Here is a 26,683-nt window from a genome sequence, read left to right as displayed (position 1 = left end):
CAGTCTTTGCACTCTTTAGAGGAGTTTGTGCAAACATCCAAGAGTCTTCTAGAATTACAGCTGTTTCAAAAGAATACAAGAGTATAAAAATGCTTGAGGCAACACTGGCAAATTTAATCACAGGGTTCAGTCCTCCATCCTTACTTTCAAGACCCTTTATGAAACTTGCACAATCCTTAGTCCAATTAAATACTCAGTTAAATAAACTTCACAGCAAGATCTAGCTTTCAGTTTCCATCGTTCCTGTCACAGTCCTATGCACAGCATAGGATGCAAGGATGACAAGGAAGCTGGTTTGAAACATAAATTGCAGGTTTATTGGTTTCCTTCCAAATGCACAGCTGATAGCTCCCACTGATTCTGCGTGGAGTCCTGAATGGTTGACACTGCTGAAAAGTTTGACTCTGTATTTTGTTAAAACTAGTGTGATTTTTTTTTTTTTTTGAAACCCACATTCACTATGGTCAGTGCTCTGGATTTCCTGATCCCACCATTTCCTGGTACCAAATACTAGAAAGAGCAATTTACAGATGGTATAAACTAGCAAAATCTAGTCTGTCTTGGAACGTCTCCCTACAACCTTCATACCCTAAATTAAGTTAGAGGAATATGAAGAATGATGTAAAGCTATAAATTTTTATATAAACAAATAATGGTAACCATAAACACAGCCACCTTTCTCTCTGTATAACATTAACTGCCACCTGAAATTAAGAATCTTTTTTATCTTTTGAAAATATTGGAATTTGTTACTGCATTGTACAGAAAATAAGAATGCTCCACTTGTATTAGTTTGAGATGTTACATCCTGAAACAATAATCTTTCATAGTGGTTTTAATACAAGATAGATGAATGTGGTGGATGTTGTATGTTTTCAAATGGAGAAAAAAACATGCAAATTAAGTGAAGGTCAAATTTCTTGTGGTTGAACTCATGAAGTAAATACAGAAGATGTTTTGTTTGTTGGATCTTAGGGGAACGCACTTTTTTTATGGTGGAGTAGTCATATTACACTAAAACAAGCATTGTAATGTACTGCATTTCAAAATCACATGTTTATAAAATAGGGAATGTACTGATATCCAACATAGTCACTCTCAAATCACAAAAACTGGAAACACTTCTGAAAAGTGAAAACTTGAAAAAACACACCTTTATTTTTTAGATGATAAAATACAAAGGAGGAAAAAAATCCTGCACTGAATGCTGATATAAACCTTCATACCACCAGGATCTAATAGTGAAAATCCATCATACATGACTTCCTTACATGAGTCTAAATCAGACTGGTCATTTAAAATGGCTAAGTCTAAAACATCCTGTCTTGCTAAACCCCACTACCCTCTTCATGATCCAGGTCTTCATGATGCAGTATTTCACCTTACTTCCCATACTTGTGTTTCATTAGAGAAATGTATGATAAAAATAAACATTGTACATCATCTTTATTGAATATGACTTGGCAGGCATTTTGTAACTTTTACTAGTAAATTTAAAAAAGGTATCTTAAGACAATTACCAATCAAAAGTGATTAGGAGTGTCTGGAAACTTTTCAAACTTTGAAAATTGTTCCTGTTGCATTCAGGGAGAAACCAAGATCCTCCAAAATTTTCTGCAGAGAAACAGAGAATGAGAAGCTCGGAGGAGAGAATAACATTTTGTTATTGGTACTACTGTTTGACTGCACAGCATCAGCAGTCCATGCATAGGCGTTGCTTTGGGAGGTCCTTTGGTTTTAAGCAAAAATTTCATGCAGTGAACACCCTCAGCAAGAATTCCTAACAACTCTGATTCACTCATTAACAGCTGTGGCTGCAACTAATCACTATTTTCCAAAACTCCAAATTTCAAAATTCCAAATTTCCAAAACTCAAAAATTCCTAACCTGCTGAATGACGCTTCTCTCCCAAGATAAACAAGCTGTTCTGCATTAATTTATGAGTGGTTGCATTTGGGAATTACTATGTGGTAGAGAATTACGACATTTCTAAATAAACAATGATGCTGAGCGTGAAAATGCTGGCCTCTGTTTATGATCCATTGAAACACAGATGGATCTGAATATTCCTAGAGGAGAAGGAAGTTAGCTCATTAGTTTTAGGGATACAAATAAACACAGTGTGTTTCTAATCATATCAGTGAGTCACAGGAGAGCGTGAATTAATAGAATACTTTGTGAGCCTGAAGTCTGTCAACCTCTAGAAAACAGCATACTTGTCCCTCATCCTTTCCTCAAGCGCAGATGATCACTAAACAGCATTAGTCTATCATCACATCCAAAACAGTTTAGGTTAAAATTCTTAATCTCCTTTATACAGGAACATTTGTACTGTCACTTAAACAAGCACTGCACAAGGAAGTAACACAGCTTCTTTGCTGGTTGTGCCAAGTGTAGGAGTGCTAGGTGTGGTGGAGCTTAAGAAGTGTACTACTACATAAGTAGATTTGAAAACATCCGAGTCACACCTACTCAGACCGCCTCAAGCTCAAAAACATTTAAAAATCTAATTTTCAGGACTATCCTCATAATAAAAGGTACAGAGAAGAGAACATATTTAAACAAAACCCAAACTTCAAAACAGTGGTTCAAGTATGGTGGTCTTCAAAACTTCTTACGTATCAACATTTTTCAGGCAACTACTTCTTCATTAGGGACATATGATTTTTCAGATTAGTGCACTTTAGACAGCTACAACTCAAACTTCCTGATTGATTAACTTTTGTAAGACTCTATTCATTAAGAAAACACAGGAAATAGAATAGAGGTTACCTAAATTGGAAGTTTTGTGTGGGTATCTGTTTTGGGGGGAGGCTGTTGTTTTAAACTGCAGAGACACCATGATAAATTAAGTTTAATTATGACAGCTGTGATTATTCCTCAATTGCCACATTATGGTAGATCATGTGTACGTTCCACAGTTGTCTTAGCAAAACTGCCATGTAAGTAAGGCTGTGGTTTATTCAGCTCAGACAAAGGACCTTTTCACAGTTAGAAAGAGTTTAGCGAAGTAGTAGGAAAATAAATTATTGTCCTTTTATTTATCTATCTATCTATCTATCTATCTATCTATCTATCTATCTATCTAATTTCCCCCAAGACCACTCCTGCACACTAGTTTAGAAATTTCACAAGTTAACAAATTTCCAGTTGATCTCTGATCCCATTTTCCTCCATAAGGATCAACAATAACCCGAAGATCCCTTCCTTGATTCACATGCCTCTCTCTGCTAGTCCCTCTAGACAAAAAATTCCATAACCAGAAAGACACATGCAATACCGTTTAACTGTAAGCTTATACTAAAACCAACACAACTTTTATGTATTCACTCCAAGATGAAGAAGTTTTATAGCTCTCATTTGGACCTGCATACTTTGGCAAATATGCTAGCACAACTCTAACATTAATAATTATTTTTTTAAATTTTATTTTATTCTAGAGCAATTACTGTATTCACAAAATAGAATAAATGCAGGTTTGGTATTAAGACTTCATTTATTATGGAAAAATCTGTCCACCTGGAGAAATATTCCAGAGCAGTCTGAAGAGAAAATTTCCCCGGTAGTGCTCCCCAGTGGCTTCATAGGATCTATATTGTTTATCCAATCAAATGGCTCTGCAGCAAAGTCACAGCCCTTCCTGATTTTCTTATCTGGCTGTCCTTGAGCAAACTTCACCCCGTGCAGCAGAGTCTCCTAGTATCATCTTGATTTTTACTCTCCCATCCTACATTTGTGAGTCATATTTCTTTTTTGTCTTCAGAACTTTCTTCATGTGCCTGCTCTTCCCATTAATTTCTCCACCACCTCTCCCTCAAGCTGTTTTTCCCAAACTGTCCTCAATTCCCATTCTCTCTTTTTCAAGGAAGTCCCTTTTTTATTTCTACTCCTATCCCAAAGTTTTCCATTTCTTTCCTTTGAATTCATTAAACTAATGTGTTATGTCAAAAACAGACTCTTACCCAATTCCAAGCAACGAAGCTAAGTGGCCCCTCATGCAGAAAAACTGGAGTTACAGTTGCCTGTCCAGCTAAATGGGGTGTCTGCAGCTCCCCGTGTGTGCTGAGAGCCAGCAGTTTAGACAACCTGCCTAAACCCTGTGAACCCTAGCTGTCCATCAGACCACCTATCAGACAGTGCTCCACTTGAACTATCTCCCCAAAACTCTAACCTGCTAAATCTTTACAAGTAAGGATAAAATCTCAAAGAAAATTCTGAAGGCTGGAATAGATTTTTTTTTTTATACTGAAACTCAGAAACTCTAGGGAGGGGAAAAGAGAATAACTTTCTTAAGGCAAAGAAACATATGGTGTAATAATTAACTTGGGGACAACATAAAATCATATTACACTGGCCCTGTGCTGAAACTCTGTGTGATAAATAGGTCTTTGTTTGGTCATTAGTCACTAAAACTCTCAAACCCTCAACACAATGTTTAAATGTAATAAAAAGACCAAATAAGTGGAAAGTCACTGCCAGCACATTGTCTGGCAAAGGACTGTCTCTCTTTTCTTCATGGTTCTCCCTGACTTGAAACATCCCACATTCAGCCTCCCCACTGCTGTACAGATACAGCTCTGCTTTTGCCATCCATCGTGATGTGTGTCTGAAGTGTGAAGCCACAGCAACACATCCTCAGCCCCTATAGGGCTTTCAGTGTCACGGGGCTGCGTGCAGTCCCCATCTGAACTGGAAGAAAGGGGAAGGAAGGGCAATTGCATGACTGAACCACAAGAAGCAGGCAGACACACACACACACACACACATGCTGTGCATTACAGGGCTCATCAGAGGCTGAAGTTTCCTTAGCTCTCCTAATGAATCCAGGCTTGGTGCTAGTGGTGCCATCTCCAGCAAACAGAGGTACAGTCCACAGTATCGGTCTAGGAGGAAGTGTGTGCTTTCACTTTGAAAACTCACTTATAATCCCTTTCACCTCCATGAGTGATTCTAAGTCCTTTCAAATGGTGCAATCTTTCCAACATATTTGAATAGCTATTTGGAACTTCACTGCTGAAAAATGATGAGGAAGGCCAGTAGGAATGACAAGGAGAGGCATTTGAAATTCCACAAGCATGTCCTCCTAAGAACAGGTATGACTGCCACACTGCACGTCAGAGGGTGAGTGGACATTATGCACCATTACAGTCAAACTCAGAGGAACACATAAAGCTGAATTGCTAAGTACCCCTCTAAAGTATGAAACAACCTGTTATTTTCATTCTTGGTTTTGATCAAGAGACTTTGCATTGCTTATATGCTTTTATATTTCAGTTCTTAGAAATCTAAATAATACCTAAAAACTTTAAAAACTGGATACCAAGCAAACTTAGTGACTTTGGAATATTATTTATTCTTTTGGTGGACAGGAGAGAAATTTTCTCAAAAGGAAGTATCACTTCGGAATCTCAGACTCTTGTCACTGAAATGAACATATACGCTGAAGGAATCCAACCCTCCTCTCCTTTTAGCCTGCCATTTACCTAGTAGGTAGTACTAGAGTAGGTGGCTAGGGGAAAGGGGAGAGGCTAGGGATCTCACCTGTTACCACTATGCACCCTGAATATTCACACCACCAGCAGCCCTATTACATGTTTTGCACCAGTGAGTGCACAAAAATGGTGTAAGTAGTATCTTAGGTTTGCAAACACTTTGAATACTGTGTAGCACTAAGAAACAGCAAGTTTTTTCTCATATTCAAATCCTTTTGCTTCCTTCTTGTGTCTTTCTGTTACTGCTTCCTCAACACTCAGGCCAGATTTACATACCTGTTTGTCAGAAAAGTAAAATTAGACCAACCAGCATCTGCCAGAAAAAAACCCCACATTTTAGAAGCCATTTAAAGCTCACTGCCTTTAACTGAAAAAGATCTGGTTTTGCAAAGGTTTGTCCATTTTTCTATATATATCAGTTAACCTAATAAATTATTTCACAATTCTGTCACACACTTATCCCTAGATTATAAAATAACCTGTTTAGCTCCTTCTCCTTTTACAACCTTATCCTTTGTTTTTCCTTCTGGCTTTTCTTTTGGGCAGCACTGTTTTTAAGCTGCCCTGCAAACTACCAGTTTCTTTTCACCCAAGCCCTCTCCTGAATACGTCCTTCTTGGGAAAACTAAGTGAGATTTAGCAGGAAGTCCTTCACTGTACATAGTTATGAAAGAATGAATTTAAAATCATGACTTCATGCATGATGCAAAATCCTATTGTGTTACTACCCTATCATCCTCTCTTCCCTTGTCCTATTACCTGTCTTACTATTGCCTTGGTTTTGGTTGGGATAGAGTTAATTTTCTTCAAAGTGGCTCCTATGGCCCATGTTTTGGATTTGTGGCCAAACCACCCTAGATAGCACATCCGTATTTCAGTTACTGATGAGCAGTGCTTACACAGAGCCAAGGCCTTTCCTCACGCTGCCTAGTCAGCAATTAGGCTGGGAGTGCACAAGAAGCTGGAAGGGGACACAGCCTGGAGAGCTGTAATCTGTGTTATGCTAACCCACAACACTTGGATATGAGTATTTTAGTAAACTGCAATCTAAGTTAAACTAAAAAGATACTATAGTGCCATTAAACTACTGAAATGGGCTATAGCAGATTCCTAAGAACTGAAATTTCCAGGGCCAAGGGGACTTATTTAATGGAGCGATACTTTTAAGATTTTGGAGTCTGTTGCACTGATGCCAGGAGGAAAAGGATGAGCACTATTTCTTACCTTGCTACAGATTTCATGGATGACTCTAAATTGTAAAATGTTTTGGCTGTTCCTACCTGCTCTAGGTTTTTTCCTGAAGATCATCTCAGTGATGGCACCTCTTGCTGGAGAGCTGCAATTCAGGCCTTTGTGCAGCCTCATACCACCTAGAAGGACACCTCATCAGGTTTCCTCTGACAACCAGTCCTATACTACAAACTCACATCTTACCCTCTGGTAAGAGGCTCTCATATTAACTTTCTCCCTCCCCTGTCTGCACCAGGACTCCAGCATGCTGGTCTATATAATGGCTTGTCACTAACCAAAGCTTGTTGGTCCTTGTTTTTAAGTGAGTGGGAGAAACCTGAGCCAGGATGCACATGCCTATATTAATAGGTTGTTATATATTTCTATATAGCAACATATTCTATATCTTGCCAGGGCAATCACATCTTGAATGAGTGCACAACACCTTGCAGAGGGACAGCAGCCAGGATGTGCCCTGCTGGACTTTGCTGGAGGTATCTGTGATGATACCTGTCCTGAAAGACACACAAGAATGACAGTCAACGAGCCCTCCCTGGTGAAGCAGATTTTGTACAGAAACACGGGCAGGCTAGTTTATGACACACGAGATGCCAGGGTGTCTCAGGGAGGAATAGAACTGTGAGTTCTGACCTAGGGTGTCTCAAATGATACCTGACTTCAACGCACTTGGGAATGGCATGACTGTTTGAATCATGAAAGATCTCTGCTGTCCTGACACACATCAGCATAACAAATTACTGTAAAGACTGTTTTGAATGCAATCCTTACCAGTTTTGCTTCTCTTTATGCACTTTTGCAGACTGCTTGGTCAAATTTGTTGGAATGGACCTTTGGTGGTGATGATGTGGGTGCCACTTAACATGGCTACACCAAAGGCAAAAGTTTCTTAGATGTCTTGTGTAGAGTACTGATCATGCAGGTATCCTGCCATACACATGAGCCATGCAGGTACACTGCAAACATCTGAAGCTGTGAAATTCAACTTGTGTCTCACAGCAACTCTGCTGGCTGAGTGCTGAAAGTTATACCAGAAGAAGGTCTGTGGATTGGACTGTGAAAGCCAAAAAAAGACCCAGGAGACCATACACTTGTCCACCCAAAGCATCTTACAGTCACTGATACTGGCCTACTTTTAGCTCCAGCTCTGGTGATGTTTATAGTCCTGTTCAGAGAGAATTCGTATCGGGATTTGCTCCACTCCTGGTGAAGTCTCGTTGAGAGACACTTGGAATCTGTGTATGCTTCTGAGTTTCAAAAGAGCCAAACTGGGCAGGAAAGCAGTGGAATATGGCTCGAGTGGCTGTAACTCTACCTCACAGGATGGATGACGGATCAACACAAATGTCTCTAGCACACCATGCACAGGCACACTCAGTCTGCACAGGGATGTACTGACCTCTGGTTCCTCCCTGGTCAGATCACACTGTCACAGCACTCCTAATGCACCACAAGGCCGAAATCTCTGCAGACAAGAAATCCGGTTGCTAAGCTGACATCGCAGTGTTACCTTTGCACTTCTACCATGAAATGGAGGCAACCTGAGCTCACAGAGCACTTGGGGCTGAACACTGGACATCAAAAATTGCAAGGATGGATCATTTCCTTGAAGAAAGGAAGAGAGATTTTCAATTTGCTATGATAAGCATAAAAATAAATAACAAAATATAGTTTTTGGTGAAATTAACTGTTCACCTTTAGTCTGTTTTGGCAGTACTTGGCTCATGCTTGCTTTTCTTGCTCGTAATAAAATTATGAATACTCTGTGAAGGTGAGAAATGTATTTTGTGCAAGACTTAGGCTCTGTTTTTCTTTAACAAACAGATGATTTGATCTGTTACATTTTAATTTCCAGTTCCTTCAGTATTTTATGCCCTGCATATGCTATAATTCAGTATCAAGGATCTTTATGAGGTAACCCTGAGAATATTAGCAAGTTCCCATTCAGCTATCATCATAGGCCTAAGTAAAACTCAGGATACTTTCAGCATTTATTGGAATGTGCTACTAGAAAGAAAAGGTCAAACATGCTCACAGGAAGGCAGCATCAATTTGAGTTTCTGGCTTGAACCGTTTCTCCCTTGCAAAAAATCATACTTTCCTTCAGCCATTCCTGTCAAGCAGAATAAATCAGAGCAGCAACATCTGTTTAAGAAGATGAATTTCGTAAATGCTTGTGATGCTGTAATATATTACCTCTTCCCAGAATATATCCAAAACAGGGGAGTGCATTGACATAGTACCTGTACCGTCTGGGCTGTCAATACTGCAGACAGCATTCTTAGTTGATTCTAACATGAGATGCTTCTTTTTTAGCAAAAAAGAGTCAAAAGATTTTTTTGACTGCCCCTGCCCCAGTGGGACAACTAGCTGCTCTGTTTCAAGTCTACCGAGGCAGCTGGGAATGCCCGTTTTCTGAAACTCTTATCATTTCTGCCCTTTCTCCATTTGTCTAGAAGAATCCATCTCCCAAGAAAGAAGAAAATAATCTGTCTGCTTCACTTGAGCCTTCAGAGAATGTCTTTGGCTTCTGAAAGGAAAATGCTTCAAACATTGTTTATCTCCAAACTTGAGAGGGAATCCATACCCCAGAAAAAAAAATTTATTTTCAAAGACAAAAAAATTATTTGCCAGACCTAGCAGTTGCTCTCACAGGCTCATCAGACTTATCTCCCCATTCCAAAGCTTCACAATAAATAGCTCTGAATTTGAAAGGTATAATTCATCATTAGAGAGACAATCACAGTCTGGAGACAAGTGATATGAACAGCCACTACACACAAGCCTCAAGCTTGCTTTCTGAGGACACTTCACCCTGCATCCCCAGAATACAGACAAATGTGGAAAATAATTACTATGCAGAATATTGAGACAAGTAACCACCTGTGATACATGGGCCTTTCTGACAACAGAAAAACAGGTGTGAGGAAGTGCAGGAAAAATAGCTTAGTTAAGACATCCTGAAGGTTTAATTATTAATTGTATTATTAATGTTAGTCTCCTTAAAATTAACTCTGTGCATGGTGGAAAACCTTTGAGTATCCGCAACACAAGGCAAGCCCTAGAACGTCAAGAATACCATTTCCATCCCTTCTATCAGTCGAGTATCCCATCATCTTCTGACTAGTTATAGTTTAAGGCCTGGCAGTATCAAATGACATGTTAAGAATATCTCCCCTGACAAACTAAAGACACTCCTTTGGCAAAGGTGTGGCAAATAGGTTCAGCTACCCTCAGGAAGTCCACATTGTCATACCATCTGTTCTGATTAAAAAAAAAAACCACCTACCTTTCAGGCTTTCTGTACAGTACCTCTTCTGTGTGAGAGAGAATTTATTTTCGAAAGAAGTGCAATTTTATTGTGAAAATCCAATAAAGTATTTCTGCTCATCCAAGGGTTTTTTGAGTAAAGAAGCACCAGTTGTTAGTCACAGCCTTGCATTAAATTTGCTGGCCAGTCACAAACAGAGAAGCTTCTTGAAAAATCTGGTGTCTATGGAATAGCTGTCCAGAGAAGAATCCTTCCTGGCAGAAGCCATGTTGTCAGGTAGGACAAAGGTAGTATAAACGACAGTAATGCAAAACACAATGCTTAAAAAAAGTTTTTTTAAAATAGTCATATATTTAATTGTTAAGAGATAAGAGGTAGTTCACTAAAATGTATGAAAGAAAGCCTAGCTATTATTGACAGGTAAGAGGTGAGAAATTAATCTGAAATATACTTCATGTCAAGATGCATCTCAGACATTCCTTCTCTACAGATTTGGAAAAATATTTGATTCAAATAAACCCAGAAAAGATTTCTCTGTGACGAATGAAAAATGTTTTAACCACATAAGCTTACAAATCTGAAAATGAACCAGAGGGAAAAAAGTGAGCCAAAAAATAGAGGACTTGGAAGAATATCTGAAATTGTGACTTCCTTTCACAAATACCCAGAACTCTCTGTAGGTCAGATGTTTCAAAATTTCCTATTTATCCTTCAGCAGCAGCACTAACTAAATCTTCACGAGGGGAACAATGTGGAAGATTTTCAACATCTTTGCTTTGAATGTTACATGGTCTATACATTAAACAGAAAATAAAAGTTGGCAAAAGCAGGTGAAATTATTGTAACAGTTCCAGATTCATACTAGCTAAGCTGTCTAACTTGGGAATACTAAAGAATACTCCACTTCATAGGGAAAAAAATGCTGCATGTTTCATTCTCTCAGTTCCTTCAGTGGAATTCATACATTCAGTGGAACTGAGAAGGAAGCAGTTTTATAATTAAACCCCACAGGAAATCTCCTGAAACCTCAAACTAAGAAAGTTAATTTGGAGGAATGAATATTCTTTAAGAGGCATGAAGAGGACAATTGTGTTTTCAAAAGCATTTATAAAATAGTGTTACTTGATGCTTATTAAATGTAGTATGAACAATATACATAAAGTTTCTTCCCCCCCCCCCCCCCAAGAAATACATTAAAATTCCTTGGATTGTATCAGATTTTGTACTTCAAAAGTAATTTCTCTTTCACGTTTTTCTCTCTCGAATGGTCTCAAAGAACCATGATAGTTACTATAGATTAAGCAAAGAATATGATGTGATTCCAAGTTTATCCTATGGATATGGATATCCTAAGGAAAAGAATGCTTGGTTTCCATCAAATCCAAATTTCTGAAGTAACACAGGGCCTTTCAGACTAGTTCTGAAATATGTTGTCCTTGATACAATATTATTGTATTTTCATATACAGTATTGACTATGTACTTTTTTGGAGAAGAAAACGGTACGCGAATTCTTAAATATCCCAATGATATTTTTATTATTCATTTAAACAGACTTGTACATCACACACAGCTTAAGAGCATGATTATAAAAACCAATCACTATCCCCCTTTATTTTTTTTTAAATCACAGAAGAGTTTAAGAGCTGAGCAACTTACACAGACGTGATAGCACTTAGATTTTCTGAGGTCTTGACAATACTAAGTATCTCATAAATCTAATTCTCAAAGTAGAGAATCACAAATCACAAATGTCACGAGGCACAGAGGCCGTATTAAAGTATCTTCATTTATCTTTCCAGAGTGCCTTTATCACATTACTTGATAGATTCACATTTACAGTTCTGAGCTGCCCTATCTCCTCAGCCCATTCTGTACTTCTCACAACACACATAGCAACTGCAGACAGTTTTTACCAAAACAAAGTCAGACCATCAGGGAAAAGTCTATCAGTCTGTGTAAGTATCTTCTCAACATCTATATGTAAACAGAAGTTATTGGATCTTCAGTAAAGGCAGTTTTTCCTTCAGAATAATAATGAACAGCTTTTGTGAGAAATGTAAAGAGCCAATATGTTCAACACAATACCCCCTTGTAATTCCTTTTGAGATTAAACTACAACATTAATGCTTGCTACAACTGTATTTATATATAGGCAATTGGCTCCATAATAGGAAATAACATGATTTATTGCAAAGAGTAGATTTCAGACAAACAGGTATCTAGAAGTCCAGTTTGTTAAAGGTTTATTTAAACAAAACAAAGTGTATAATGTTTTCATGCAACATTTGCACTTAAGTTTTAAATAATCATGACAAACAGCAGAAGTAGTTAAAGAATGCACTAATTATAGACCTTAGTGAATATACAAAATAACTCAGCATTATAGGTTATACAAAGTAAAGAACATCTTAAATACTTTCCCAAAATACTGCAGCAACCGAGACAGAGTGATATGCCTTTCAAGGGCATAGGAATGTAATTTAGAAATCACATGGGAACTATCCATATCCTTTAATTTCACAAACAAGACAAAAGCAACATTCAACTCCACACACTGATTTTTCAAATTACGTCTATACAGTACCTCGAGTTTTATCCAAATAGAAGTTAGACACTTCATTTATTTAGTAAACAATTATGTGGTAAATCTCTATTACATTTCTTCCTTGGTTTTACCTGGCGTAGCCATGTTATTTAAAAGAGGGCAGGTTTGGCACTTTTATACTGATGTCACCAATATTAATATTTCTTGGGATCTCTGGCAGATTCATATTCTTTACAGCTGAAACAGCCCGGGCTGGAGCTCCTGCTAAACCAGCCTGTGTATAAAGTGAGGAAAAATGCAAGTCAGGCAAAGCTGATAACAAGAAGATTTACTAGCAATATACACAGACAACTAACTTTTCAAGTACTTCCATGGTTATACAATTAGAAAGACCAGATGGTAATTGTGTTTGGAATGAAATGGGTTATTTGGAAATATTAAAACCAGAAAGAGAAAACAGTTCACACATTCTTTTTTATATGGCAAAACATGTAATGTCAACTTGATGGAAAAGCATGTGGGGAGAATAGGAGGCTTATCCAAGCATATGTCATGTGTAGGTTATAGAACAGACAATCTTGAGTATTTGAAGTCCAGTGTTCTGTCTTTGTTTCTTACCTATTCTAAAAATTCACACGGTTCACAGTTGACTAACATTGGTTACAGGTTCAGAACATGTAACCTCAAAGTAACCTGCTACTGAATGTTAGTTGAACCATATTACTTCTTGAAATGAATATACGTAAGGTATTTCAAGGTGGCTTAACCTAAAATGAAAAACATAAACACCTTACATTTGTGGGTGATATAGAGCATCCAGAGAAATAATTCCTACAGACCAACTGGAGTAAGCTGTTGTCCCACAGTATCTAATTATATGATAACATACCTGCAGCCCCCAGGCATGCTGGAACATTACATAATAACCTGGTTGTACCAAATTAAACACTGAAGACCTATTTTATATTGAAGTCCTCTACTATACATAGTCTCGCTTCATTTAAAGTCAGAGCATTTCTGTATAAATCTGCAATTTTTATAATATAGAAGTAAGGTCATTACTGACTTCCATTCAGTTCTGCCTTTTAGATAAAATAACTGCCAAGTTTACACACTAGAATATGTTAATGAAATTTTAACAAAGATGATTTACAGCTCAGAGGTCTGAAGACATACAGAACATGATCCTTCCTTATTGCTTCTGAAGAACACCTCTTCAAAACATTGTAATTTTAAGGGCTACTGAAAAAAGGCCAGTAATTAATCGTTACTGTATTTGACGCTGTGTAGAAACAGTACTATTCATTTTAAGCATGGAAACATTTCTCCTGAAAGTTCAGATTCTCTAAGTGTATTTAGAATTAGCTGTGTGATTTTAGTTCAGGCTTGCCACAAAGGTGTAAAAATAATTTTTGTTCTTGCTGGGGGAGAAAAAAGCCTGAAAGATTTTAAAAACAGAGCTCTTATTAGCAGAAAAATATATCATATTCCAAATTCTTTGAATATGTAAAAAAAAGTAACTTTTTATTTTAATGTTTTACAAGTAGGATTAAAAATGTTAAAAAAGAAGAAAAAACACAAAGTGATTTTCAGAACTACTACAATTTTAGAGTGTGGCATCTTACAGGTCCACTAAAAAGGAACCATCCACAAGAAACAAAGCAACATGTTTAGAACTGGTTAAACAAAAGACTAAACCTGTAGAAATGTAATGTCTTTCATTATAAAAGCGTCAAAGACTCAAGAAACTAGTGTATTCGCAGATAATGTAATTCTGCGCAAGAAATACAGCAAAACAAAATAAGAAAAACTTCTGGAAAAGTTTGTGTCTATTAAATAGTGTTGGTAGGTGACTACCTCTCAGCATATAACCTCTTCAGATTCTTGATTTTCACTGACATTAATTGCAATTACAGGGTATAGTTACTGAGGAGTACACCTGACTTCCGTGGTGTCCACCCACACTACTGCACAAAAGGAGACAGACACCCTATATACTCCTCAGATAACAACTCTTACTTTTTGAAGGCAGTTCAAAAAAATATTTTCTCCTTTTTACTACTCTAAGAAATAAATGTAAGGTCAAATTAACATAAGATTTCCACTGAAAATCCTACCTACTGTTCTCCTTGTCCCTTCAAAAACATAACCTATAGTCTAAATAAAATGGATTCAAGTTTTCAACTTTGAACTAAGCCTTTTATATCATGTGGAAAGGCTAAAGCATCATAAATCCCTGGATTTTAGTCACAGGAAGATTCCCAGTACCAGGAAATGAGATGAGAAAGCCATGAGTCATCTGTTATCCCCCTGCCAAACACTCACATATGAGACATGCCAAAGTTGGGAAAGGCATATAGGGTTAGAGGAGAAAGCTCGGGAAATCTTAAATCTCTAATGCAACCAAATAATTTGCTCTTACTTTGGCCGTGACATATTCCAAAGTATCAGTTCTCAGAAGTACAGGCTAAGTAAAACTAAAAGGGTGCAAAAAAATATTTTCAAAGCCTCTTTTTCCTTGGTTTCCCCTAACATCACCAAGTCTATCAGGTCATTCACTTCAGAGGCTGTTTCAATTGCAGTACCTTTATGAGGGGGAAAATCTGTATCTAACACTAGTAGTATTAAGAAATGCAAGTATCCCTGAATCTACAATATCTGTAAGGAACAGTATTAGACACTGCAATTTCTTGCTCTTTAGTAAAAAACAGTGCAGAAGATATGAAGCTGCTCAACACTGTCCTTTTATATTTGAGGACTTGGAAATACTAATTTGAAATCAGGAGGTAACTACCAGTGAAGTTTAACAGATAAAACAATAAATGCATTTCCTTTTTATTTGGTTCTATCCTTTAAATTCTATATTTAGTAACTGAAGAAAAACTGTAAGCTAAACCAGAAGTGGGGCAATGTAAACTGTTTTCCATAGAGAAGATGAAAATAGTAATAAAGTAGTAACAAAAGCAATGAATTATACAATTTATAACTGAAACAATGGGAAATCAGAAAAATATTTTAAGTGATGGACATGGTCCACACAAACAGGCATGGCTGGCAATTCAAAAGAGAGATGCCTTCTAGGTGACTAGGATGGAGATTCCTTACCCTAATTTAATGAAAGTTAATTATTCTTAATGGACAAATAAAAGTTTTAGTATAACTGGTCATTATTTTTACCTACCTGCAGCTATGCTCTTTACACAGACTTACAGTCCCTGCCTCCCGCCCCAATGGCATAGGATACAATGGAGACACAATTGAGAATTATTTAAAATACCACAACGACATGACCATTGCCCTTCCACCCCCCTCCACGGTCACGACTTCAACAGTCACATTTCATGAGGACCATTCTGGATCAGGGTCATCAAAGATCCCTGACAAACGTACTATGAATTTCAGATTACCTCTTTTTTTGCCAGCGAGATTGTCTTTCACTATCATATGCTGGAGTAGAGATTTTCAAACTATTACATTCTCTTCTCCTGTAATTCTCTGTATTAAGTGGGTTTGTAATTCAATGTATACATAATATGCATAGGAGAATGCTATTTATCACAATTAATGTCAATCCTATCAAGCATAATACAGTCATACAGTACTTTTAAGAGAGAGTAAACAGTTAATAAAAAATGTCTAATTGATAAAATTACTGAAAAGTACTTAAACTCACAAACTTGATAACTAATACATTATTTCAAATGCTATTGTTTCTGAATTTCTTTTTAACATGTCAAACAGTGAACTAGTATGCAAGTCCTTCCATTTATTTATCACTTCTTTCACAGAAAGTGAACTGTATTTACAAACACAAAGGTACTACAGGAAGTACTTCCAGCTCAGTGTGCTTTTAGGAGTTTTATAGAGGTACCTGATTAAAAGAGCCATCACTGTAACATTGAACTGGACAAGTTTCAACTGCCTTTTTTATCAAATAATTCATCAGGTAAGTTGGTGAGGTGCAAAGAAAAAACTGTTTCACTTTGGAAAAAAAAAAAAGTAGCAAGCTTTAAACATGCAGTGAATGATGAACTGTCACAGCAAGCAAATGACTTAAGCAAGTGAAAATGAAACTTAAGACACATCAATGAAATTTCAGAAATATAGTATGAATTGCATACAGCTAGCATTACAATAAACCCATACACCACATTTTTGCCACAGCTGCTTTGTATTCTCAATTTGTTATTGAAGGTTGTACTTCAATATCGAAACACTGTATAGTAAAATTTTAGGTTCACTTATTGCAAAAACTGTTTGTAAACATGTTCATATACTTTTAGAGTGGAAGAGAAATGCCACATATGCAAAACAATATCATTTTAAAGACTGAAATAGACACATTTAGTAACAGAACTTAATTCTACTGGTCTTAGTCTATCAAGTAGGAAACATGAGCTGTTGTTAGTTTACTTAGGTCATTATTTATCCCTACAGAAATCAGTTTTCTTCAGACTTATCATCACCCTTTCTCATAATGCCCGACTGATAACTTTATATGAAAGTGATCCCAGAAACAGTGTTTTACTCTTTAAAAAGAAATTCAGATCAATTGGAAAAAGTACTGCACATCACAAATGTGGTTACTATGCATATACAAATAGAAGAAAAATAAGATTCAAACCTCCATCCCAAACAACTTTACATAGAGCTATCACTAAAATAAACATATTAAAATATACAGCCTACCTGAAAACAAAATAATGAAAGCTAGTGCTTTGCAAAATAAGCCACCCTTTTCCAGATATTTTGGAGGTACTAGGACCTCTCTGCTGCTGGTGTCTCATACCAATGTTTCTTTCCAGAACAAGTATGACTTCAAAGCAGCAGGGTTATGAAATCATGAAAGGATGCAATACATAATATAAAGGAATGATCATGTCCCTGCTTATGAAGTTAAATAAATGAACATAATTAGAGAAAAAACAAAATGAAGTCTGCAAGTATATCAAAATGAGGCCAAACAGATAAGAAGACTTAAGACATACTCTTAGAAATTTTAAGCACTTGAATCACAAAGAGAGTAATGGATGGGAATGATTAATTATTTGCTTGTTTGCTTTTCATTGCCAGACCCAAAAATAAAAACAGAATATGTGTGAGCAGAACAGAGAAAAAGAAAAGTAGCTTTGCACAAATAAAAAAAAAAAAAAACCAACCAAAACTGAAATCAAGCTCCCTACTGTTAGAATAGAAATACAGATTATATGTTACAAGTGTTGACATATTAGGCAGAGGAAGGTCATTTGCTTGATTTTCTTCACGTTCTATATCACACTTCAAATTTAGGTAAAATGTTTCATACTACCCAAAAATATTTTTAGCTAATGCTTTACAACTTAGCACTACTAAATCCAATTACAGAATGGTATTTGTGAAATCTTAAAAGTATTATATTACTTGATCCTAGAAAGATCATGTAAAACAGTAAAGAGCAAAGCTATTCAGAAATTAAATAAACTTCATCTGCTTAAGATTCCTGCTGTTCAAAATACCTGCAGTTTGAATACACAGATACTTAAAATAAGTGGAAATGAATTTTGAAGTACTGCAATTAACTGTGACTGACATTCTAAGCGTTGAGCTGAACTAAACATTTCAAACGAAAATGACGGGGGACAATGATCATAATCCGAACTTCAAACATACATTTTCCTCCTCTTTTTTCAGTTCCTTGTTAATATTCATGTTCGCTGACTGCAGTTACCAAGATATCTTAAAGCAAAATCCAGTGATTCAGATTGCATGGGCAGCAAATGTACATCTGAAGTTGACTACATGCTGAGAGACCTTCTCATTCTATGTTCAATATACTTAAGGTTGAAAGATCAACTTTGGTATTTCTACATCATCTTTACAATTGCACTGATAATTTTATTCTGTATGTATAAAACCACTTGAATTTTGGTTTTGGTGTGGTGGTTTTTTTTTTTATATTTTGTACACCTGAAACGTTCTGAAACTTCTCTTCACAAGCAGGTAAAAAGTTCTTTGCTTTCATTTGGAAATACTAAATTGTGCAACCAAAGAGTTCATATTACCTATTTCAGATTATCAGGTACAAAATTCTCCCAAATAAGAACCATCATATAATATTTTGTTATCTGTGTGTTCAATTTTTTATTCAGATTAGTTTGCAGTTTTTTGGTTAATATTCATACAAGTTCATATTCCTTTGTTTCTGAAACAATGACACAAAGAAAAGTTAAATTCTAAAATGCAGGAAGAGAAATAAAATAAAAAATATGATGTCAATGGAAAGCTAGTAAAATACACTGTAGCCAATAAAAAGATGAGGGAGCTACAAGAAGAAACTAGCACAAAAAGTAGGCTACAAGGACTAGTATGGGTATTTTTACACATAATTTTTGAGTCTGGCCTATATAATTTATTGCCTTTGACATCATTTTGCTTTCCCTTTTTGTTAAAAGTACATTTTTTTCTAAAAGTCAGCAATACCTTTGTCTACCTGTCCTGTCTGGGAGACTGAAAGATAAAGGTCTGTAAGAGAGAAGAATGGAAAGAGCTAGAAAAGATCAGGAGGTTCGGAAAAAATGAGGTCCAACTTAAAAGTCTAAATCGCACATAGCTGAACTCTCCAAATAGAGAAGAGGTAGCCCAGGTTTACCTACAAAACTTCCAGATGCTCTGGATAAATCCCAATGACCCCTCACCCAAAAATTCCCTCCCTTAGTCACAATGATTCTTTGGCTTTTGGAGGATTGACCAAAAATCCATTCACAAATTAACACTAAACTGAAAGGTAGGGAAATGCATTTAAGACATTTCTCAAGGTAGAAATAGAATTTACTTTGTAGCCCATCCAAGCAATGTAAGAGCTGAATCAGAAATCAAAGCTAGGGACCCCCTCATAGTTGTTTAAATAATTCACCTCTGTTGAAAACATTAGCAATTCTTTGAGTTTATAACTTTACTCAAATATTTGTGAATTTAATAAATACATTTGATCTTCTTCACTAAATGCTAACTCAAAGCCTCTTTAGAAACCTAATACATAACTAAACAAATAACTGATGTCAAATCATTAAATTTTGTATATTAAGGGAAGCCAGGTGGGCACAATACAAAATTAAAATATTTCTGAAAATGTAGCTCAGTTACAGCTTTACTGGCTTCATTACTTCAGCTACGAAAGGAAATTTAACCTTAAAGTAGTGATTTTATGGATGCAAGAACTATGACAGAGATCTAAAAAGTCAGACAGAGTAAAGCCAGAGTACTGTGGCACAGGTGGCAGTCCTACAAACTACACATTATATCAATAATAATTTCTAAATTTTAAAAATAATCCACTAGTTTTGATTTCCTAGTGACCAGCATTCAAAAACATTGCTATTACTGATTTTGATTTACATGTACTGGATTTGCTTGTATCTTGAACATATATGTTCAGGAAAGACATGTTGAAAGATTCACAATCTTTATAAAAAACGAAAAATGAAAAGAAATAGCAATCAGGAAATTTCTGTGCTATACATGAAACAAATGATTAATGATATGAGGAAATAGTTACCAGGTATTGTGAAGTATCTCAGCATTACAGTAACTGTTAAATTTGAAAAGAAACGGTCACTGAACTAACAAAAAAAAAAAGCATTTGTGGTGAGTAGACTGCCAAATGTTCTACTCCATCCCAGTTCCAAGTGTTTTAATTTATCACTGATACTTCTTTACCTTCTATAATTCATTGCTGAATGTAAAGGAATAAGTTCTATTTGCCTTGCATATACTCTGAGCTCTACATGGTTTTTTGTATCTTCTACCACCTATTTTTATACAAAAGCATCTTAAAAGAATGGCTTACTGATGAATAATGGAAAACATCAAATATTGCAGCTGGCTGCACTGAATTGATGTGTTTCAGATGACTAGTCAGAGACTGGTCCACTGTTGATTTGGTAACAGAATTTACATAAGAATAAATATCTTAATTAAATGCTTTTAAGTAAGACTGATATGCAAATAATACACGGTAGAACATAGCTGCTCAGCAAGTTCAGCTTTTGGGACACTATGTTATTTTCCACCAAATAAAGAAAAATATATGTATACAGAAGTTACTCAAATATAGTAAAAAATTATGAGAATAATTCCAAAATTTGATCTCTGTGATCAATGGTTCATTCTGAGCTTGAAAAAAAATCTAAAATGAACATCCTGGACATCTTCATAGTCTGCAGTGCATCCTTCTGGGTGTATATTGCTATGCACAGTATCATATCATACCTAGCTTTATCCTGTTTTTCACAAAGTGTTGTCCTGATCTTGGATACAGTGTGGAAGTTGCACAAACCAGATAATTAAATGTATTAAAAGACTTAAGGTGGTGCAGTGTGGGATCGTAGAATTAAGAGAACAGTATACATTGTACCACAAAAAAGCTGAGGAATTCATTTCTCTCTGTTGCACTTAGAACTAGGAAGTTCTCTAGGTCTTCTCCTAAAACGTCATTTATTCATGCCACCTACAATATCTCAATCTACTCAGCTGACTTCAACTTTAGAAATGGTCTCCAATTCAAGCAAAGGTTTGTTTAGAAATTTGTATATTACTCTTTGAAAATCAGATTATGTGTTCTGTGGAATTATTCTCATCAATAAGAACCAATCTCAGATTAAGCTAAAATGTACTAGCACTATTTTGGCTTACAAGGCATGTGTGGTGATGTTAAAGGAACAGTAATATTCTGCGTTATAGCTAAAGTAATTCTAAAGTCCCCTCTTAGTCTAAGTTTCTTTCCTAGATACAAATCCAGCAGTTGTTGAATTGAAAAGGGATTCCCACAACTTATGTGAGTAACCCTTGTTCAGAATGGTTTAGGCATATACAGAATATAATTTTCCTCACTCGAATCTACTCAACTGAAGACCACATTCAGATTACCAAAATGGTAGAATTTGTATTTACTTTAAAAATTGTGCTTTAAATTCTATCTAGTCTGTTTCAGTCCAATCTATTATTTTAGGTTGCAGTATCATTGTGATGCTAAATATGCTGCCACTTATTTCAGGTGCTAGAAACATACTAGCAGACAGGTATATGCAGTCTTCATACATACGCTTTGATTCTTTACTTAATTTCTTTTAAGTGTTATAGTCACTAGCCCGGCAATAAATACACTGGAAATAAAATGTCTTCTGTAAGACAAACTTAGAACTCAAGAAGTATCTCAACAGCAATGGCACATAATGCTATTGGATACAAATAGTAAAAACTAATCAGCAGTGACTCTAAACAATTACTTATGATGAAAGGTACAACATCCTAACCTAATAATACGTTGTCATTTCTTAGCATTATAAGCAAGCAGCTGTACATAGGTTGCTACTGAAAGACAAACTATTATACAGCGTGCATTTACTACAACCATGTTTTTAGTCTAAAAACTACACAGTACGTCACTCTTACCTCAGACTTCTCCAGCTTATTTTGAGCATCAATCTGAGTGACAATTTCATTCATGTTGGTCTCCAAAACCATTCCACCCATGACCATTTCAGCCAATATATTATGAACCTAAAAAAGACGAAAAGAAAATTTTATAATGCAAAATGTCCTACATGCATCTGAACAGATGATATCTATATTCCTCAACACAGGAACACATATATTCTCTAAGTTCCTTAATTAGTATTAGCAATTTATTTAAAACCATTTGGGAACAAAGCTCATAACGTGATGTTCATTTCTGCAGTATCTTCTTTGCTCATAACTCTGTTACAAACTCATGAGCTATATCACTTTGCATATCAATGCTAAACTTTCACATTCATCTTTCTTTGAGTAGCCCTTTTACAGGACTATGGACAAGAGCTCTAATTAGCATCAATAGCAGTAATACCTCTAAGGAGCAGGTTCTACAAGATTAAACAAATTGCTCACACACAGCTGTGTAAAAACTACTTTGGGCTACATTTATGAAGGAAGAGAGACACAGTGATGCTCACCACCATGGGTCCCAAGACTAGGCTTACAATTAGAATTAACATACCTGACCTAACCCATACCCAAGCTACACCACAAACAGGGAGTCTTCGGCATCTTGGACTGACAGCTAGGACTCAAACTGAAGGACTACGTAAACCAGCTGAAGACCTTAATGAAATGGGTATGGCTAAATATCCCTCTTTCTTGAAACTGTGATTTGGGAATGTGAATTTGTGGGTTCATGAATCTGCTTCAGAGCCTGTATTTGCACCTTATTTTAAAAGGCTTTTTTTTTTTTAAAAAAAAAAAGGCATGCTTCCCCATACTTTCTACTAAAAATCCAGAGATAATATGTAATGTATAATATTTTAATCCCATTATAATTCTGACGACAAGGAACACTGTATTACTCCTCTGAAATAAACACATCATACAATCTGACACTTCAAAGCACAACTCTGCTGTTATTTTGGATATTCTTGCAAATTCCCTGTGGATCAAGGATAGATGTAAATCTCTAAATGAAACAATTCTAAAGATGAGTTGTAATCATTATATAAAAAACCACCACACTTCCATTTTTGTGCCACACCTCAAGAACAAAATTGAAGAGTTGTTTCTCTGATAAATCATTAGTGTATTTCAGTAGAAACTTACAATGAATGTGTTTAGAGAGGCTGAGAAACAGCTCTTCCTCTCTGCCTACTGCTACTGAGTGGAGCTTTAAGAATCAAACACTTAGGAGAAAGATTAACAAACCCTACTAAGCCACTCTCTTACACCTGGTATATACATCCCTTGTAACATACCAAGTTAAAAAGCATAGAAGTAGTGCCAAAGGTTACAAACTGAAAGGTTACAAGGCCAACTAGGGCACAGCGATAGTGAAATAATAGAGTTCTCTATCCTTAGAGAGGCCAGGAGAGGGGGCAGCTGAACTGACATCCTGGACTTCCAAAGAGATGACTTTCTTGTTTAGGCACCTGCTTGAAAGAATCTCTTGGGAGATGGTTCTGGAGGGTCCAGGAAGGCTGGACACTCTTTAAGAAGACCACCCTGGCTGAACAGGGAGATTTGGCTGCAACGCAGTGAGAAAAGGAGAGTTTACAGCTTTTGGAAGAAGGGGCTAGGACTCACAATGATTACAAAGACACTGTGAAGCTATGCAGGGTGGAAATCAGGAGTTCTAAAGCCCACCTGGAAATTAATCTGACTTCCGAAATCAAGGACAACAAATGTTTCTGTAAGTATGTCAACAGCAAAAGAAAGACCAGGGAGACCCTCCATCCCCTGCTAGACACAGGAGGAAACATGGCAACGAGTGATGAGGAAAATGCTGAGGTGCTTAATGCCTTTTTTGCCTCAGTCTTTAATACCAAGACTAGTTGTACCAAGGGAATCCAGCCTCCTCAGCCAGAAGACTGGGAGAATGACTCCCCCGCATTCCAGGACGAGTTAGTCAGTGACCTGCTGCATCACACAGACATACACATAACCCGAGAGTGCTGAAGGCTGCTTGCCAAGCCACTTTCCATTATTTACCAGCAGTCCTGGCTGACCAGGGAGGTCCTGACAGATTGGAAATCAGTCAATGTCACGCCCATCTATTAGAAGGGTTGGAAGGATGATCTAGGAAATTACAGGCCTGTCAGCTTGACTTCGGTGCCCGGGAAGCTGATGGAGCAGCTCATCCTGAGTACCATCATACAACACATGGGGGACAACCAGATGATCAGGCCCAGTCAGCATGGGTTTATGAAAGGCAGGTCCTGCTTGACAAACCTGATCTCCTACGACAGGGTGACCTGCTTATTGGATGAGGGAAAGGCTGTGGGTGTTGTCCACCTTGACTTTAGAAAGGCCTTTGACACCTTTTCCCACAGCATTCTCCTGGTGAAACTGGCTGCTCATGGCTTGGATGGGCACACGCTTTGCTGGGTAAAAAACTGTCTGGATGGCCGGGCCCAAACAGTTGTGGTGAATGGAGTTAAATCCAGTTGGCGGCTGGTCACGAGTGGTGTCCCCCAGGGCTCGGTTTTGGGGCCACTCCTGTTTAACATCTTTATTGATGATCTGGACAAGGGGATCGAGTGCACCCTCAGTCAGTTTGCAGATGACCCCAAGTTGGGTGGGAGTGTTGATCTGCTCGAGGGTGGGGAGGCTCTGCAGAGAGACCTGGACAGGCTGGAGCCATGGGCTGAGGCCAACTGGAGGAGTTTCAATAAGGGCAAATGCCGGGGGCTGCCCTTGGGCCACAACAACCCCCAGCAGCGCTACAGGCTTGGGGAGGAGTGGCTGGAGAGCTGCCAGTCAGAGAGGGACCTGGGGGTGCTGATTGACAGCCAGCTGAACAGGAGCCAGCAGTGTGCCCAGGTGGCCAAGAAGGCCAAGGGCATCCTGGCTTGTGTCAGCAATAGCGTGGCCAGCAGGGACAGGGAAGGGATCTGACCCCTGTACTCGGCACTGGTGAGGCCGCACCTCGATTCCTGTGTTCAGTTTTGGGCCCCTCACTACACAAAGGACATTGAATGACTCGAGTGTGTCCAGAGAAGGGCAACGAAGCTGGTGCAGGGTCTGGAGCACAGGTGGTACGAGGAGCGGCTGAGGGAACTGGGGGTGTTTAGTCTGGAGAAGAGGAGGCTGAGGGGAGACCTCATCGCCCTCTACAGCTCCCTGAAAGGAGGGTGCAGAGAGCTGGGGATGAGTCTCTTGAACTAAGTAACAAGCGATGGGACAAGAGGTTATGGCCTCAAGTTGTGTCAGGGAAGGTTTAGACTAGATATTAGGCAGCATTTCTTTCCAGAAGGGGTTGTTAGGTGTTGGAATGGGCTGCCCAGGGCAATGGTGGAGTCCCCATCCCTGGAGGGGTTTAAGAGTTGGGTTGACATAGTGCTTAGGGATATGGTGTGGTTGAGAACTGTCAGTGTTAGGTTAATGGTTGGACTAGATGATTTTCAAGGTCTATTCCAACCATGATGATCCTGTGATTCTGTGAATTTAAAAGCTTTTTAGCATCACAATCAGAAAAAAAAGATAAAAACATGGTGATTAACATTAGTTTACAGACATCTAAATGCACTGAAAGACATCACCAATATCAATTTCTTTTACAGAAAACTTATTTTCACTCACAGTATAAGGAAAGTTTATAGCTGTACACAAATAGGAGTTAGTAAACACATTGTATGGGCTACCTGAACTACTAACACCAAAAACTTACATGAATGTGCATTTGGTTACAAATTTGCAAAGAATTATTTCACACACACCTGATGAAAGATACAATGTATTCAACAGAATTAATGGAAAAAACATTGATTTTTCAGGCAATTCTCAATTTTACTCATATGGAAGGTTGGATAATATAAATTGGTGATGCAAAAGGTTGACTTATGATGTTGTTACTATAAAAAAGAAATATCAAATATTATAATATCGAAACCATTATTAAAAATATTAAAATAGACACAAAAATTGCATGTTTTTTTTTCCTTAACTAAAAAGTTAACAATAACCCCTAACAGCATTTAGAAGACAACACATCACTACCACTGGTGATGGTCATAAAGACTGCCACTTTAAAGAGGTCTGGCTGAAGATACAGAATCAGAGTTTAAGCCAATCAACACAATATTAGGTTTGATAATTACTTAGGAAGGAGATGGTACACTTTTACAAGCAGACACATTTGCAGCTTCAATCACAGTCACACTCCATTCCAAGATCAGTGATTTTTTTAAGGTTTATCTGGCCTTCTTGACTACTCCACAACTTTTAAGCTATGTGAGATTCTCCTCAGAATATAGAAAGACTAGCTGTTACAATATGCATAGGTACCAAAACATAAAACATAAAAACTACAAAAGGTCTTCATAATACAGTATTTATCTGGTGATTTTGGTTATATTTTATTTTATCAAGAATTTACTAAGCAAGTATTTTTCATATGATATTAAATTTAGGGTTTTTTGTTTTCTAGTTTCTTGAATGGGCATTATACAGACTTACAGAAGGACTAATACGAAATTCACTTCTTCCTACACAAGTGGAAAATTTTCTGGCTAGTCTTACCTCATCTCAGCATTTACTATGAAGTGCTTCTTTTCCATCTCTTAATAAAAATACAGCAAAACAGGGCAAATACCATCATTTGCTACTGCTGATTACAGAATTTTAA

The 26,683-nt window shown here is 37.2% G+C and overlaps 1 protein-coding gene across 7 annotated transcripts in view; it reads right to left on the bottom strand.

Annotated features, from left to right (window-relative positions):
* Positions 1–11,538: 11,538 nt before the first annotated feature.
* Positions 11,539–26,683, bottom strand: part of AP3S1 (adaptor related protein complex 3 subunit sigma 1) — a 36,778-nt gene continuing 21,633 nt past the window's right edge. For 3 of the 7 annotated variants that reach the window (XM_074932141.1, XM_074932147.1, XM_074932140.1), the window contains 2 exons: positions 21,988–22,095; positions 11,539–12,832 (listed from right to left, as the gene is read on the bottom strand). In XM_074932141.1, the coding sequence (XP_074788242.1) occupies positions 12,704–12,832; positions 21,988–22,095 (237 nt within the window). In that variant the 3' untranslated portion in view covers positions 11,539–12,703. Of the gene's footprint in view, positions 12,833–19,017; positions 19,060–21,987; positions 22,096–26,683 lie in introns of all 7 variants that reach the window. The other 4 variants (XM_074932145.1, XM_074932143.1, XM_074932144.1 and 1 more) reach the window with 2 other exon arrangements.

The sequence above is a fragment of the Athene noctua genome, chromosome Z, assembly GCF_965140245.1.
Source record: "Athene noctua chromosome Z, bAthNoc1.hap1.1, whole genome shotgun sequence".
In the NCBI taxonomy this organism is placed as follows: Eukaryota; Metazoa; Chordata; class Aves; order Strigiformes; family Strigidae; genus Athene; species Athene noctua.
Note: the sequence above shows the minus strand (reverse complement) of the source record. Positions and strands in the feature narration are given on the sequence as shown.